The sequence below is a fragment of the Sylvia atricapilla genome, chromosome 4 (assembly GCF_009819655.1).
Source record: "Sylvia atricapilla isolate bSylAtr1 chromosome 4, bSylAtr1.pri, whole genome shotgun sequence".
NCBI lineage: Eukaryota > Metazoa > Chordata > Aves > Passeriformes > Sylviidae > Sylvia > Sylvia atricapilla.
Genome location: NC_089143.1, coordinates 37,451,913 through 37,469,549, shown reverse-complemented (window position 1 = coordinate 37,469,549; position 17,637 = coordinate 37,451,913). Strand labels below are relative to the sequence as shown.

The following is a 17,637-nucleotide window of genomic DNA, read 5'->3' as shown; positions in this document are numbered from 1 at the left end:
AATAATAGAAAGTATAACGGACTATGAAATGTCAGGAACAATTGTCTACAAAACCCAAGCATTTTAGGTTAACATTTTTGGGCATTGCTAACTTGGGAAGTGTGACCCACGAGTCTACTATTTTTGATTGGACTGAGACTTTCCATAAGGTATCTATAAGTCGCTGCTACTTATCAGTGGAAATGTGGTCAGGTAAAGAAAGAGAATGAGTTGCCTGTTAAAGAAATGAGTAGTGCAAATAGTTTGTGCACAAAAACTGCAACATGGATCAGCTGCTGCTAAGGATGACACACCCTCGGGTTTTAAAGTTGGGAGTAGATGTTCACAAGCTCCTCAAGCTCAGTAAGTAACTTGAAAGAGAAAAGGCTAACTCTGCTGTAAAGGATCCATGCTCCAAGCACAGTGTTTACAAGCCAGCAGCACAAAGAAACTGATTTTTTGAAAATCTTTTAACTCTAAAGAGTAAATCTTTATAGCAGTGCAAGGGAGTCATGCCCACAAATCTCATTCTGAAAGCTGCTTAGAAACTTTAGCCCTTAGAGTCAACATACCACAATGCATTCAGAAGTACAATTTCAAAAAGTTACAAATGCTTCTAACAATTAGCTAAAAAAAAAAAAAAAAAAAGGAGAAGAAAAATTAGGATTTAAAAGATTTACAAGGAAATAATTGGAGGAGGGGTTGTTATAAGTAAAGAAGGAGGTAATTGAAAGGGATTGAGGGAGTACAGTAGGAAGAGGATGTGGTTAAGGCATTCACAAGATTAGTTAAAGAAAAGCCTGGTAAAACTGGAAGTAAGAAGCCAAACCCTGGGACAAATGAATATAGTTTCTTTGATGTATTTCGAGCTGCATGATTTACACATAGTCAGCATCTAGCCAGTGGACCTTGACAATGATTGGGCGAAAATAGTGATAAAAGCTTATTAAAATACTACCCAAAAAAGCAGTATGCAGAATTTGATGCACAAAAGGTTCTTATACTCTCAGAGATTAAATACCTAATCGGTGATCCTGAACAGCTGCAGGTATTTCAGCCTCATGAGTCTTACAGAATTAAGAAACTTAACAGTAATAAAAGCTGTGACTTGCTATGCAAGCTGGTTTATTGAAAACAAAAATTGTCACAGGATTCATTACTGCTTTAGAGATGAATTGTGAGCTTGAAACTCATTTTCAAATGTCTTCACAACAAAGCAAGATCATATGAATGCTAAAATTGAGGTGGATGAGGGCAATTTGAGGTGATGAGTAAAGCTCTGGAATGCAAATGACAAGGAATTCTAATTAGTGCAGATACACCTTTTGAAATTCCTCCAGGGTTTTTGTATCTATAGAAAACATATTGAAATCCTGGATAAGTAGGTTGTGTGTGCATGTGTGTGCCTGCCTGAGGTCTCAACTTCTTCCAGGATTAAGAGACTGCAAATACATACCCCATCCTGCAGGTGCTCTAATAACAGCCTGGACTGGCCTATGCTAGGCAATTGAGCAAACACAGGACAAGGATACGCAATAGACAGTGTACCAAGCAAAAAGACAACAGAGAAAGATAAAAAAAAAGCTGAACCAGGTCAGCATAACAGTACCCAAACATTGTACTCTTTGCTAAGCCTGCAGAGCTCCTAGAATCTTTTGGCATACTGAAATTTCAAAACTAGAAGGCAAGGTAATCTCTGTCCTGATGTTAAGCAGAACCATTTGTAAGATGACTCCTATTTCATTTCTCTTGCTTCAGAGAACCAGTGCCATGTTCAGAGCACTGTCAGCATTCAGAAAGAATAGATGAGCACTGAGAGTTTCATGCTCTTAAAAATAAACATTGTCAGCAGGATATATAAAATAATGTATTGATTTTGAAACACAACATCACAGGAGAATGAAGAAAACCAGATGCATCTGCTAAGGATTTCTCAACAGATTAATTTACATAATGATGTTCTTCAACTTTCTATTAGAAGTTGGACAGGACAGTGATTCAGATCAGAGGTAACCAAAAATGGACACTGGACTTTTATTATGTCAAAGGAAAGAGAAACTCTATATTTTTTCTTTTTCTTTTTTTTTTCTTTTTTTTTTAGCTTGGTTCAAAGCTCATCAGGATGCTCGTCCCCAGAATCCCTGAGCTTAGACTTGGTGAAAAGTTGGGTGCATTCTGACAACTATGTGAAGATTTGTTAGCTTGCTTTCTACCACTTCTTTAGAGCTCAGGTTTTGGTGCACAAGACAAGGATTGTTGTCATGAAGGCATATGCTGTTACGCAGAGCTGAGGAACATCAAAGTCATAAGCAGGGTGCAGGTATTTGTTGAGGACTTTGTCAGAAGCTCTTGAACCATGACATCCATTTGCTGAGTGATTCTGCCTGTTGTTTGCATTTTACGCTAGGTCTCAGGTTTCATCAGCAACACACTGGTATCACCCGAAGTGCTGGAGACTCGTTTGGTCACTGTGAGAAGCTCCTCCTACACCAACAAGTAGCAGGAGAAGGCTGTGACACCAGGTTTAGAAAGGTCTGCTTTATCTCAGTCTGTTTAACAAGTGTAAATGCTGATGCTGTTTGTGGGTCCTTTCCATGCACCACAGTGCACAGTGAAACACTTGTCTTCCTATGGGGATTATTGTGGATAATTGAATGGAGAGAATCATTTAGCTGTACCCAGATAATTGACCAGGAAACTGGAAACCTGGAATCCTGGTATCAGGAGCCTAATGAGGGACTCATGATACATAAAATAATTTTTTTTTTTTTTTTTTTTTTTTTGGCGGGGTGGGTGTGTTTTTTTGAGGGAGAGGAAAGAACGACAGAATAGCAAAAGGGCAGTTGAAGGAAAGGAAGAATTAGGTGAAAGCTTTGAATGGTCAGAGAGGACACTATTATGATATGAAGCAATTTCTAGCATTCAAAGCATACAATGAACTGTTTTAATTTTTCAACAACAATGCAAGTTATGCAGGCACTCAAAAACTTAAAAGCTCTTTTAAAAATAATAGCATGCATTTTACATGTACTATATCTACTTACTCTCTCAGAGTGCAAGTTATTTATCATTCTTGTCTAAGCTAATAGTGCATCTCTGTCTGGATTGCAAAGTTTAATTAACTTCTGTAGGTGTTACGAGGAAAATTATGCCTAGCTGAGTCTAAAATCCACATTCTTGAATGTAGGATATTTTTAAATGAACATGACTGGTACACTTTTTGAGTAACAACTTCATGTTTTTCTGCTTCATACAGGGCAATAGCATTCCAAGTTTAGACCCTGTAGAATCCACACAAATAACACCCCTTTCTCTCTCTCTCTCATCAAGATGCTATCATGAAGACTATAGGTAACTCTAACAACTGTAACTTTTGCTCTGCTACTTAAGGCTGATGAGTTTGAGATGATGGTCACAAAAAGACTGTGAAAATTTAGTAGCCTAGTGGGCATTGTACATGATGGGGAATTACAAGATTAGAGAGCATTTTTGGGTCTTCGTCTTGCTACCACCACTAAAGCACAGTTTGCACAGAGTTTGAACTGAGTGATGATGCACAAGAAGGGGTAAATCTCCAAAGCAAAAGGAAAAAGATGCTATAATATCTCAATAATGCTACTGTCCCACGCCATCAAGCTTATTTTGGCATCTTACCTTAATGCATAGCATCAGGAAGCTTACCACAGTTAAAAACACCAGTAGAAATCTAGTTCATCCTTCTGCTTTGAATTGAGCTGCATGACCAAAATTCAGGCAGAGCCACATATGTTTAAAGGACTCTTAGATACAGCCAGAAATTTGGGGCATGACAAAAAAGATGAGTCCCTCTCCTCTGGTGAAGTCCAGTATCATAGTATGGGACCTTGGTGGAAAAGAAATATTAATTGTGAGGGCTTACACTAAACTGAAGTGTTTTTAATATTACCAGCCAGTGTGCATTTTTCACCTGTCAAAATGACAATTTTATTTTTTTTTTTTACATATCTGTGTGTTCAAGACATTAAATGCAAGACAGCAGGATTTGGTACTTTCACTGCATTGGCTATGGATTGCAATACACCTGTTGTACTTTTTGCTGCAGGTGCACTCATCCTACATCTCATAAAATCTGCCTTTCTACTTCTAATATGAGCTAAAACATAAGATGAGTTCTCAAACACATGTGCTAAGTATGTCAGTGACCCACAGCTGCACATCTGGAGGGCAGGTAAATCTTAACTCAGGCAAAACTTATGACTGATACTGATGTAACTATTTTTCTAGTGACATTAAATAAAAAAGAATTTTTGCTATATGGATTTTTTTAGTGTGCTAGTAATGAGCATTTATGAATAGCACTTCCTGCTTTAGTAATCAACTTACATAGGAAAGGAAAATGAGTATGTGACAAATCTGCATCTTATTTACATTTTTAATATTACATAATTCTGAAGGTATCAGTAGAAGCATTTAAATGAAGGTTTTGAACAACAATCCTGTACAAAATGCAGTGAAAATCCTTTGGATGTTTAACTAAAGGAGATGCCAAGGACATAATTTGAAGTAGAGGGTGGAATTTAAAAACATACCTCACCCACTGCAAAAATGCCTGGGCTCTTCTTTGCCTGTGTTTTAGAGTGCATATTAATAGATCTCCAATAACAGATATTTCTTGTTCTGCAAGTAGTAAGTTGTCTTGTCATGTAGTACTTTGTTGTCAGGTATAAAAAAAAATCCACTGACTTTTTGCATAGATGAATGCATGTTTACAGAGCATTGATTCCAAAATTTGTGATACTTCACCTTCAAATACAAGTATATAAATGTGGTACTGCTTGAGACAGCCAGCACCTTGCATAATTGCATATAAATTTTGTGTTGCTAATTAATGGTCTGTTTTTCCTGCTGTGATTCTGCACTTCACTATCGTGATACACAGAACATAGATGCAATATGTCCTTAGTTCAGTAAGTGCTCTGGGTTATTTTTCAGCAGCGACCAGTTGCATATCTCCTGCTTCACAGTGTTGGCTTGGCTTGCTTGGTTTAAGCACCTCCAAGAACTGTTACATGTCCTTGCATATTCTTTATGTAATTCTAGTAATGACCATGGCAGACTGCAGGCTGCAGCTTAAAGTGCAAAAATACAATTTAGTTCCTTAACTTTTGCTGATCTCCAGTAGGCTTTTAGGTGAAATTTTTTTTGTGTTTTTTAGATCTTTTGTCTTTTCTGATCTTAGTTTGATTAAGCACTTGGCATTCACATTCGGCTTAGAAAAAGAAAACATGTGATTCTTTTGAATAGCAGCTTCAAACTTGGAGATGAGAAGGCTGGTAAATTTCATCCTTAAAACAATTCAGGGTGAAATCTTGGCTCTGTTTAAATTTGGCAACATTCCAGTAATTTCAAGTGAAGCTATTCACCTTTACTAAATACTTTACATCCTAAGGGCTCTGTAAGTTGTTGCATAAACATTATGTAGTTAGACAATGAAAAAAAAACACTCTCATTTGCCTTTAGAAAAGGGAAAATCTTCACCTAAGGTAAAATCTTTGCTGCCAGATTTCTGAGGGAGAAGCTGACAGAGGTAATCCAGCAGTGATGGAATATTCTGGGATTAATTAGACGTGGCCTAGATACACACGAGAGAGTATGAGAGCTGACCTAAATGTTGGGAGGAACAGTGCCTCTATCTCCTGCTTTCTTCTAATCAGCCCTGACACCAAAGACTTAGCAGGGCAAGTTTGGAGAAACTGTTTGGATATGAACCCGAAAGAGACGCAAATTGTTACACTCATTTTCAGTCACATTATAAGTCTACTTATTTAAATCTAAAATGTTCTGAAGACATGTTTGTGTCCTGTACCTTGGAGGTTAGTAAGAAGTCATCCAGGTTTTTCAAGAAGTTAGCCAACAGTCTACAAAAGTCCTGCTGTAAATCACCATGCTTTAATTGAATATGAAGTTTTCCTATCATTTCTGCTTGGACCCAAAGCGCCATTTGCAGGGAAAAAGTAAAAACAATTAATTACACAGATGCTGAGTTCCTTTTGAAATATATACAAATGTCAGAGTTGTTGATAGTAAATCAGGAATGAAATAAACTTCACTTCGGCCCAAGGTTTACAGGAGCAGTTTTCATTACTCAAAGGATCAGTGAATGGGAATAAGAGTAAATCAGTGACTTTTCAGTTTAATTTGAAATAATGTTAACTGGATTCATCTTCTGCTCTATAAATATGCTTTTCAGATTGAAACAAGTGATTTATTTTTTTTTTTAAGGACAAAACTATAAAGCAGTTATTCTGTAAACCCTAACATCTAAACCTAAGGGATGTCCCTGATTTGAGCAAACTACTCAAAACAAAGATTTAGTTAAGCCAGAGTAAAAATAGAAGTACAGTCTAGAGAGCTGATTCTTCCTAATTGCACACACCTGGGAATTTAGAAAAGTTTTTAATTTGACTACTCAGCCAACTAGTTTTTAAATCATTGCAGTTTGTCATGTATTCACCCCAGCCAGCAGCCAAGCCCCACACAGCTGCTCACTCCCTTCCCCACCAGTGGGATCAGGGAGAGAATCCAAGCACACAAGCAAAGCCAAACCAGGAATGAATTCCCTGCTTCCCATGGCAGGGAATGCTCAGCCATCTCCAGGAGAGCACCCTTTCTCCCTCTTCCTCCACTTTATATGCTGAGCAGGATGTGACATGGTCTGGAATATCCCTCAGGTCGGGTTGGGTCACCTGTCCTGGCTGTGTCCCCTCCCATGCACCCCCGGCTCCTCCCCAGCCTGGCAGCAGGAGAAGCAGAAAAGGCCTCGGCTCTGTGCAGCCTCTGCTCAGCAACAGCAGAAACATCTCCACATTATCAGCCCTGTGTTCAGCACAAATCCAAAACACAGCCCATGCCAGCTACTGGGAAGAAAATTAACTCCATTCCAGCCAAAACCAGCACACTGTTATTTATATATTAGAAAAAGAGGGGTGAGTGGCAGTGAGCTTGAGAGATCTGGAAACCTGCAGTATTTGAAGATGAATGAAAAGGGTGAGGGTGACTGAAAAGCAGTGGGGTTTGGCTTGCCAAGATGATGACTTTATTACAATTCTTCACTCATTTGAATATCTTTTTGACATATCTAATGATTTTTTCTCTTAAGTTGGTTGGGTTGTTTTTGAGAGTTGGGTTTGTTTGGGATTTTTGGTTCGTTCTTTGATTTTGTTGTGGGTTGTTTGTTTGTTTGTTTGTTGAGCTCTCAGTTTGAGAAAAAGTTGAAAAACGTACTAAAAAAAAATTGAAAGAATTACTTCTATTGATGCCTGAGCTAAAGCTATAAGAGTTAGAAATCATTTCATTCATACCAAGTATGGATATCTGTCTGTAGCATTGGACCTGAGAACAGGGAAAAACTGCCACAGAATTCTGCATCTACTTGGTGTACTAAAGCCCTTATGAAATCTATTTTGTTATGATTATATTTAGTAGAAGACTTGAATGTGTGCAGTGTTATGATACAACAGCTGCTATTGCCTGCAATTCCCACAAAACATGCCTTTTATAACGGAGTCATTTCATTGAATTACTAACCAATCCAACTTGGTGTCAGACAATACATAATAGAAATAATCTACTGTTTGAGGATTTCTCTCCAAATGGCAGCTTACTAAGAAAAGAGGCTGCTCAGCATGGTGGTGTTTGTTTCCAATCACCAATAACATCGAACTCTACAGTTTATGGAATCTGCAAAGAATTAAGAAAGCTAAGAGCTGCCTAGCAATGCTTTTGTGATTCACTGCTACTAAGACCCATAACTTCCAGTTACCAGCTGGTGATATATACCACTAACTTTATAGGGCTAACAGCAGTAGTCTTGATATCATTCTCTGTTGCAAACAGCATTCCCATTCCTCAGGACCCCAGTTTGAAAGTCGAAGTCTGGCAGAACTTTGCAATGTTATTCAGTGTATAAATCTGTCTACTGGACTGGTCTTTTCCAGTAATTTTTCATGGGCCTTTTATGCATTTATGTAAAATGAGGCAGGGCATTCTTTCTGAAACAATGACTAAGCTAAGGAACAATATACATATCCTGGTTTTAGCATCTAGTGACTGTTGTACATCCACACTTTTCCATGTAACTAATTTTGAGTGTCTTTTTTTATTTGTCTGTGAAACTTCATAAGGCTTTATCTTGTGCAGATTTGACATGTTGGCTTTATTTAACTTTTCTAATGCTTTACAAATGCTTCATATTTTCAGCAGTTAGGTTTTGTTTAATTTTGAACAACATGGCAGAATATATCCTGAAAAGAATTGTGTCAAATTTACTGAAGGTTACAGCTGATAAATGATACAGAATTGATAATACTCAAGTTGCCAGTTATTTGCTAAACTGTCAACAATTTATCACTAAATAACAAAATTCCTAAGAAAAACAAAAATTAATTAATTTACAGCTGTAAAATTTTCCATTTTTTCTTCCAAAGGCACTGTGGTTCTTGTTCAGACTGACAATTTCTTCAAATTAACTTCACTAATTTACTATACTTGAAAAGTCTTAGAAAAATAGCTCAGCATCTGAAATTGTGGGTGTTTACAACATTCATTTTTTCAGCATAACAGAAATTGCAGCAACCTATTTCAATTTTCTCTGCCCTAGATTCAGGAAATGGTGCAAGTTAATTTCTGTTTGAAATGCTCAGAAATATGGCACCTTGGAAAAGGAAATTTTCCAGACCTATGACTGGTCTGCATATATGATTACTTTTGTCTGACTCAAAATACAGGTGAGAGGTTCTTTGAAAAGTAATTTTAAATATATATTTCACTTTTTAAATGGAAAAACCATGCTCAGAATCATTCCAATTCTTCTCCTACTTAAATGCCCACATAACAGACCATCCCATCCACTATTTTAATGAGATCTAAATCTGTCAAGGATTGTCAACACTCATCAGTGTGGGTATTTTGAGGACTTGTAGGTGCAAAAGAAGTTAATTTTTTTTTTTAGACAAAAGCAATGTTAATGATACAACATAGTTCATAAACATTGACTGATACTCATTATCAGAAAGGGCAGCTGGAAAAAAAGTCATTTTACATTCCAATCTTCAGGACATTGGTAGAATCCAGACCAGTACAAAATAATGAGCTTTCTTACTGTTGCTGTGTGGGAAAAGAGAAGAGGAGCTAGAGGTGATACTGCAGGAATAAAACAGACTAAGTAGGCATGACAGGAGTATGGGGGCTAAATGTAATGACAGGAACTTCATAACACATTCTTCCTAAAAGTGACAGGAAAAGCAAAGGAGGCGAACAGCACTCTGCCAAAAGCATCTATTCAAATGCTGAAATACTGAAGGATAAATTTTGATAGGACACGCATGGCTAAACTGCTGGCTTAAAAAAAAAAAAAAAAAAAAAAAAGAAGGATAATTGAGAATTACAGGAAGAATGATACTAAAGACTGGAGATCATGAACACAAAACAATGAAGATTTAGCAATCATAGTCCAAGCCACAAAAGCATATATTAAGTGCCTTCCCTAGAGGCACTTATTTGATTAAAGTACTTTTAAAATAATCTCAGAAATTAAGAAGAATTTAAAATCCTGTACTTCAGTTCATTTTTGTCAGCTCTGAGGTTAAATATACAGCCATTGTAAATATTTCAGGCATAACTTTATATTCATCATAATGTATGCCAAACCCTGTCCTTTGGATTATTCCTAGCAGTGACCACCTCATTAATACAGCATCTCTCTTCAAATCTTTCAGTGCTGGGGATGGTGTCAGAAGGGAGTATGAGCTTAACATAAAGTAAGGGAGATCTAGCCAGGCATCTTCAGCCACACACTGAGTTCCTGCTGTCTCAGATGAAAACTGGGGAAGGTGTGTCTTGGATTCCACCAGGATCCCCCTGGACTCCAATATGCAGTACTAATAAATCTGCTGTAGGGTTAAGATACTGCACGAGCTTTCCGTAAGCATCAGTGGCCAGCTCGCCTTAGATCCAAAATAACAGTGCAAAAAACAGCAAAGGCTTTGTTCAGAGATGACCATCTAAATGCAGGGTCAGGATGGGAAAAGAGATTACATGGAGCTGGAAGGCTTCACTGGAGCAAAGGTGTTGCTTGTGTTGAGAGTTTAGGAAGGCAAGTTACTTTCTGCCACATGGCATTTTCCAACATTTTCTTTAATCAAAGAAAGACCAAGTTTGCTGTTACATGGAGCCTAGAGCATATTGTGTAGGGAAATACTGCACTTAATGAAGTACTGAAAGTTATATCTGGAAACATCTAAGGAAGTGTAACTGTTTGAGGTCTAGAATCCATTAGTCATGGTTTAACCCCAGTTGGCAGCTAGGCACCACACCACCTCTCACACACTCACCCCCTGCAGGATGTGGGTGAGAACTAGAAGGGTAAATGTGAAAAAATTCTGAGTTGAAATAAAGGCATTTAAATAAGTAAAGGAGAAGCCATGCGTACAGCAAAGCAAAAAAAGGAACTCATTCACCCCTTCCTATGGGCAGGCAGGCGTTCAGCCATCTCCAGGGAAGCTGGGCTCCATCACACCTAATGGTGACTTGGGAAGACAAACAATACCACTCCAAATATTCCCTTCCCTCCCTCCTTCTTCTCCCAGCTTTATATACTGAGCATGATGCCATATGGTCTGGAACATCCCTTTGGTCAGTGGGGGCAGCTGTCCCAACTGTTTCCTCTCCCAATTCCTTCTGTACCCCCAGCTCCTGTGTGGCAAGATGGGGTGAGGAGCACAAAAGACCTTGATTCAGGGCAGGCCTTGTGCAGCAACAACAAAAACACCCGGCACAAAACCAAAATGTAGCCCCATACCAGCTACTATGAAGATACACTGTACCCCAGCCAAACCCAGCACACTGTTGCTAATTTCAAAGATTTAATTTCAAACCTATTTACATGACAAAACAACCCAGTTGTGTTTTGTGCTCTCTGCACTAAGTAGAAAGAAAATTTGGTCTCTGAACTGCAGATTTTACAACGATTGTCTGTGTGTTGACAGAAGAAAACCCTTGAATGAGCAAAATGTGAGGGTTTGTGTAGAGTGAATCCTTTACAGCAGCTTATATTATGGAACTTTGTAACACATGACTTTCACCTTGAAAGGTACAAAAGTCTGTAGGCATTTCCTTTCAGACACTGTGTTCTGAACAGAGTGTTTTTCTGTGGCCAGATATTCAGGACAAGAATTAAGGAGTGGATCCACATCCAGATGCTTCTCCCATGTGAGCAACAGCATGAGGTTTTGATATTGGTTAGTGACCCTACTCCAGACACCATCCCCCAAATCCCCAGCAATAAGGCAACTGCATGGCTTAGGGGATTGGTAATCGGATACCTCACCTCCAGGTCATCATAGGTCTCTGGTTCAAGAGCAACAAGGCTTTGTAATGACTTAAATGCCAATGCATATTTATTTGGAGTCAACATGGAGAAGTGAACACATGAGTTCTGTGTGACAAGCAGTAGATGTCCACATACAAACATTTTGACAGTTGTCAGCCTGTTTGAAACACTTGAATGACGGAATATCAGTCTAACAGAGATTAATTGATTAATTCCCTAATAACAGAATTGTGTTTTAATACTGCCTGTATAGTAAAAGAATCATGGTTTATATATGTATTTTTATATACTATGTATTTCTTTTATATATACACTTACGTTTTTATATATAGATGTGTATTTATTTACATTTTGTAACTGAGTGAGAGTAAAACCTGTGTTTAACCCTCCATCTTTTTCTCTCCAGGTTGTAAAAGACTTTGAAAAGTGGTTTTGAATATTACTGGAGGCAGTCCAAAGCCAAATTTAATTTGAATTTTCTGTCTTAGCTGATACAAATTCAACAAGAGTGAAAATATGTTGTGTAGGTCTTCTTAGGCACTTTACTACATAGGAGGAAATGTAAGGTCAGAATTTGAAACTTCAGCACATCCTTAACAAGGACACAACTGAAATAAAAACTACTTCCAAGGTCAGTATTAACCTAGTACTTCTGGAGTCAGTCTGCATGGCCTGTGCGTGAGAAGAAAAAAGGTAGATGATGCTCGCTGTTGAGGAACGAAGGTAGGCAGGTATAATGGTCAAACAGAAACACGACGCCTTCTCCAATGTGCTGTCATTGATGGTTCCAGCAGAGAGAGGGGCTGGCTGGTATGAACACCGTGTCCATTGGCCCGTACTGCCTCCCAGTGGGCATCAGCTACTTCTCCTTCGGGATAAAACCCAGGGGGGGTTAAAATTCCTGGTACAGAAGCCATTGTCCTCGGATAGCTAATGGGAGAGTTCACTGACAGCGAGGCTTTGGGTATCTAAAACCAAAACAACGAAACATCTTGATCATTTTCCGGGTGTAGCTCTCTGTGAAACCACGGATGCATGGTTTACCTTTGCCTCTGGCTTCGTGCAGAACACACATCTCCATATGAAAAAAAACCACAAACCCAAGCCCGGTTTCACCAGGCAGCCTTAGAAAAGCGAGTTCTCATGATATCAACTTGCATGCAGAGGGCTCTGTCCCCACCACTCTCAGCTCAGAGCAGCAGCAGCAGACAGTATCACATCCCATGGCTGTATCCTCCATACAGTGCCATACGTAACTTCTTTTTCTTCTCACTTTTCTGGAGTGTGCTGAGAGCAACAGCACAGGACATTAAAAAGGAATGCCAAGAATGAAACAACATAAGGAAAGAGCATGATTTGCTACAGTAAGGTCTCCACTAAGGAGTGAAGGAAGAGTTGGGGAGATGCTTTTATACTTACTTGACAGACTACCGACCTTCACAGTTTACAGCCCCAACTTGCCTTTTCTTTCTGGGCTCAGTAAGCCAGGGGATCTGTTCAGAGCTGGGCACCTCAACTCTATGTGTTTCCCATCCAAAAAACCCCTAACAGTCCCTCCGAGCCCTGTGTAGGTGTTGTTATCTACCTGAAAACAGTCACCTAAATCTTTGTGTTGGGATATTTGTGTGGTTGCTGGAAATGCAGACACGGAGAGGGCTTTGGCGAGTACAGTTCCATGCTCCTGTGGAAGTCACAGGGCTGTGCAAACACTTGTAAGGATTAGAGCTGTTGCTCATGCCTTAAGCTGTATTTATCTACATCTCATACCTTGATCTTTCAGAATGGGGAAGGAAAAAAAAAGACATCACGCAGTGCTATAGCACAAGTTATACGAATAAAGTCTTCTGTGTCTAGGTGTGTCTAGCTACAAAGGTCACGTAGGTGTGGGCGTTTTTTTCCTTCAAAGTTATCCTGTTCAAGGTGTAATATCCTGTTTTGTTTCTGCAGTCCTTATCATTGAAAGTTAATGTTCAAGATCCATGGATTTGATACCCTCCCAGTGCACATAAGAAATAGAACGGAAAACCATTGGAGCAAGGGGATAGTACTGAATACACGGAAAAGATAAAAGCAGTATTACATTGGAAGCACTGTTTTTGCATCACTCTGGTTTTTGGAGAACTAATATTATCAGGTTTCTCTGTGTGTGTGTGCACGTGTGACATTGCTTCAAAGGAGGAAATAGGATGCCTAACTTTTAGTGCAGAAAATTAGTAACAAAATAACACGCAAGCTGTGGGGCTGATAGCATCTCTGTAATCTTGTAGTTAATCTGCTATCCTCAAGAAAAATCTGTTGCCTTTCCAGTTCTACTCTGCCCAGGCTGCACACAAGAATTAATGGGCCTGCGTTAACCTACGCCTATATATCACAACCCCTGCCCTGCAGTTAAACATTTGCACCTTAATTTTTACAAATCGGTGCCTAAGCAGCGCTGCCCACCCAACCGGGAAATCCCAAACCCCACTCGAGGTGTCCTGCTGCTCCCTCCTTTCCCGGAGGGCTGCAGCGCGGCTGCCCGCGGTCCGGGCGGGAGCAGGTGCACGGGAGCGCACGCCCGGCGCTCCGCCGGGGCGGGGGCAGGAGCGAGCGGCGGCCCGGGGCGAGGCGCTCCCGCCCCGGTGCGGAGCGGCCACGTGGAACCGCGGCTCCCGCGGCGGCCACTTCCTGCTCGCATCACCCCGGCCGCTGCGCCCGGCGGGGAGGCAAGAGCGCAGCCCGGAGCCTACCGGGGCGGCGCGAGGGAGGGAGAATAAAAGAGGGGGGAGGAAGAGAAAGAAGAAAAAAAAAAAAAAAAAAAAAAAAAAAGAAAGTTTGTACGTGCGGCGGCGGCTAGAGGACAGCCTCCGCAGGCGAGCGGCTGCCGGAGAGCAGCGGCGGCCGGGGGAGGCGGGGGAGCGGCGGCGGGGCCGCGCCGTGCGGTGCCGCGGGGGGCGGAAGGCGGCCGGTGCGCGGGGCCGGGCGCTGCGTGCGCGGCGGCGGGAGGCAGAGGGCGGGCAGGAGGATGCGGCTGAAGCTGGGCTTCCTGCTGCGCGCCGTGCTGCTGGCGGGCAGCTTCTTGGGGCTGCTGCTGCTCTGGTCCTCGCTGTCGCCCCGCGCCGAGGAGCCGGATCTCCCGGGACGGACGCGGGTGAGTGCGCGGCCGCGCCGGGAGCCGGGGCGGGCGCCACGGAGCGGGTGGCGGGGCCGCCGCCCGGGATGTGACCGGCGGCGGCTGCGGGCGGGCGGGGGGCGGCTGCCCGGGCTGCGGCCTGCGGAGCCTTGCAGGCCCGAGAGGGGAGTGCGGAGCGGCGGGGCCGGCCCCATCCGGCCCCCGGAGCCGGCGTCCCTGCCCTGGGGGCTGCCCGCGGCGGGGCCCGGGGGCGCCGGGTTCCGAGGGGGCCCGGGCGGCCGAGGGCGGCCGATGCCAGCCGAGGTCCGGTCCGGGTCTGCGCCGCCCCACCCGGCTCGGGGCCGCCGCAGCCCCCCGCCCCCCGGGAGCGCGCCGCCGGGGTCCGCCACGGGGCTGCGGGCAGCGTCCCGCCGGGGCCCTTCCCTCCCCGGGACCTCCCCGCCGCCCCTGCCGTGGGCGCCCGAAACGCGTGGGATCGTCTCCCCTTTGGGGGCTTTTCCATCCCTAAATAACCGCGCGAGTGTCCCCTGAGTAAGTGTCCTGCAAAGGTCCCCCACAGCTTCAACAAAGGGTGCAGGTGTTCCCTCGCCAACTCACCTAGCTGCCGCGGATCGGCTTCCCGACGCTTTACTAACTAAAGGGCAGGTTCGGCCAAGGAGAAGCAGCAGATCAGGTAATTTAAGAGCAGCGCACGGAAAGCAAAAAGGCGCTGGATTTACCCAGCTGGTGGTGCAGGTCTCCGATGCCGAAATGGTGGGAGCACAGGTGATGTGCGAGGTGGGCAGCGCTTCAACTACCAGCAATACTTCAGGAGGTCAGGCGAACAAATCTACAGTGTGAGTCTTGCCATGGCCTTGTATTAGTCAGGTGAAAGTAATCTGACCCTTTGACACCACGGTCTTAGAAGGAGTCAAAGTAATTCTTCTGTTTTCACCAGATGTTTTAGAGCTCAGGAACATAACTGGACTTAAGGAGATCTCCTTGAACTAAGATTAGCCAAGATTATTTTAATCTTGGTAAAGTCTAAAATTTTCCAGTGATTATCTTAAAAAGAGATCTCTTATTATGTGTTCACTAATGATCTTGGACCTCTCTGGTGGTCTGTTTTGGACAATTTTGTCAGGCAAATGAGTTGACGGAACTCTTGTTTTGAAAACTGGAAATGACTTTGGACTCCTTCAGCAGATGCTCTGTCTTCTGAAGCCATTACAGTTTGCTGTATCTTGGCAGTTACTGCTGAGATAATAGGCCATAGCGGGTTTTTTGAAGATAAGCAGTTTATTAAGTGGTGAAGTTTCTGTAATTCTGTGGTATTTTCTGTGTGTGGAAGACTCTTCAGGAATTTATTTGTATACCTCTGAAGAAAATGTCAGGCAGTAGACATTTTGCATCAAAACCGGTCAAAGTACTTTTCCTGCTCAGGAAAGGACTGTGAGCAGGTATTCAAAGTGACAGTCTTGGGGAAAAAAATTGTGATTGTGTTGCTGTGTAGGGCAGTGATCATCTTCAGATGCTTATTCTGGGACTGACCACTGAAGTATTGTCCCCAGTGTGTGTGTGCTGTATCAACTTCCTCAGGTGCTGTAATGCATCATGCTGTCCTTTGTCATGAGCCTAAAGGCTTTTGCTTGGAGGCTTTTGAACTGAACCCTTGGATCTGCTTCTATTCATATGTGAGGTCTAATTCAGAGTCCTTTTTATCCGGTTTGTGTATCAGTAAAGAAATTGCAAGAGTTTTTACAGTCCTGCCCCTGATAAAGCAGCATTGTGTCTTGATTACCTGGTTTTGACCTGAGGAGGAAATATCCATGACAGCCACCTCAGGAAATAATTCAGTCTTTTTTGAGAACAAATACAATTATATTAAGTAAACACTGTCAAAGATGAAATCCAAACAGAGTATGTGATACATTAGCTGCATCAGCTCTTTACTTGCCATTGTGATATATATGAGAGTAACACATGCTGCTTCATCATTTTCTGAGAAACATTACTGTTATTACTAAATTCATGTTTGGGGTTGGAATGCTATCCGCTTCAGAAGCTGCTCAGGTGAGGGATATGACTTAAACAACAATGACCATGTTTCCTACCAGCTGTGCTCTGGCATATTACTGGGAAGCTGTCAGAGCTCAGGAATATGTCCAGAGGTTAGGACCTGCATATCCTGCTTTGTGTTAGGAGAGGCAGAGCTGACCCCCTGAGCTGAGTTTGTATCTTGGAGTGTGCTCCCTGCAACACTTGGGAACAGTGTGTGCCTTTGTACAGCTTCAGCATAAAGGAAGTAGGAGTTTTAATCTTAACTGCTTCTCCAAAATGCAATGGTGTGCTCTTTGTTCAGTCACAGAAATGTGTGTGTTTGCTCTGTTATCAGTTGCCCCAAAGTTTGTTAAGCTAAAGATGACAGATAAATCTTCTTCCTGTACAACACCCTCCTCCCTTTTTATTGCGCTAAAAGCCCTAACCAACAAATATGAAATTCCTTGTCAGACAGTACCAGCTCAAAATAGAATTTAGCTTTTTAAGCTAACTTCAGGCATTACCCTTTTACTCTCTGTGTTGTAACCCTGGGCACTTTTTAATAATATCAAAGCATTAAAGATGCAAAGATGAAAAGATTTGCTGTGTTGTTCTTTTTTATGTTTATAACCTTCAATATTTTCCTGCTCATGGCAGCAGACAATAGGTAATCCAGAAGATCTTTTAGTGTTATAAATATGTACCATTAAAAAAATATTCTTTCAAATATTGTGTTAACTTTTTTTTTTTTTTTTTTGACTGATTTAAAGGATTTCAGAGGTCTATTGGAAAGTAGAAATGATTAATGTACTGAGAGTTTTCAAAACAAAAATGGAAGTGGAGAAGTGACTGTTCAGGAAGGAAATAGAACAAAGTGGTAATAACAGTAATTCAGATAGCTGGAGATAACACCTCTCTTTCCAGTAGAAGGCTCTGACTGACGTGTATGCAGAAGTTGAGAGGACAGAACTGTTCCCTGGGTAACCTCACTTGGAACTTCCCTCAGGAATCCATTTGAGGAAAAAGTGCTTGTGGGATTTGGAGTGAGAGATTAAGTATTCATTTGCTTTATCAGAAATTTCTAAAGACAATGAACTAACTCTGATCCTTAAGAATTTTCAGTTTCCAATCTACATCAGATTGAAACAATGAGAATGTA

At 41.7% G+C, this 17,637-nt stretch overlaps 1 protein-coding gene across 1 annotated transcript in view; it reads left to right on the top strand.

Annotated features, from left to right (window-relative positions):
- Window positions 1-14,147: 14,147 nt before the first annotated feature.
- The window catches only part of GALNT7 (polypeptide N-acetylgalactosaminyltransferase 7), a 71,591-nt gene continuing 68,101 nt past the window's right edge, over window positions 14,148-17,637 (top strand). The window contains 1 exon segment of the mRNA XM_066317597.1: window positions 14,148-14,477. Coding sequence (XP_066173694.1) covers window positions 14,352-14,477 — 126 coding nt within the window. The 5' untranslated portion in view covers window positions 14,148-14,351.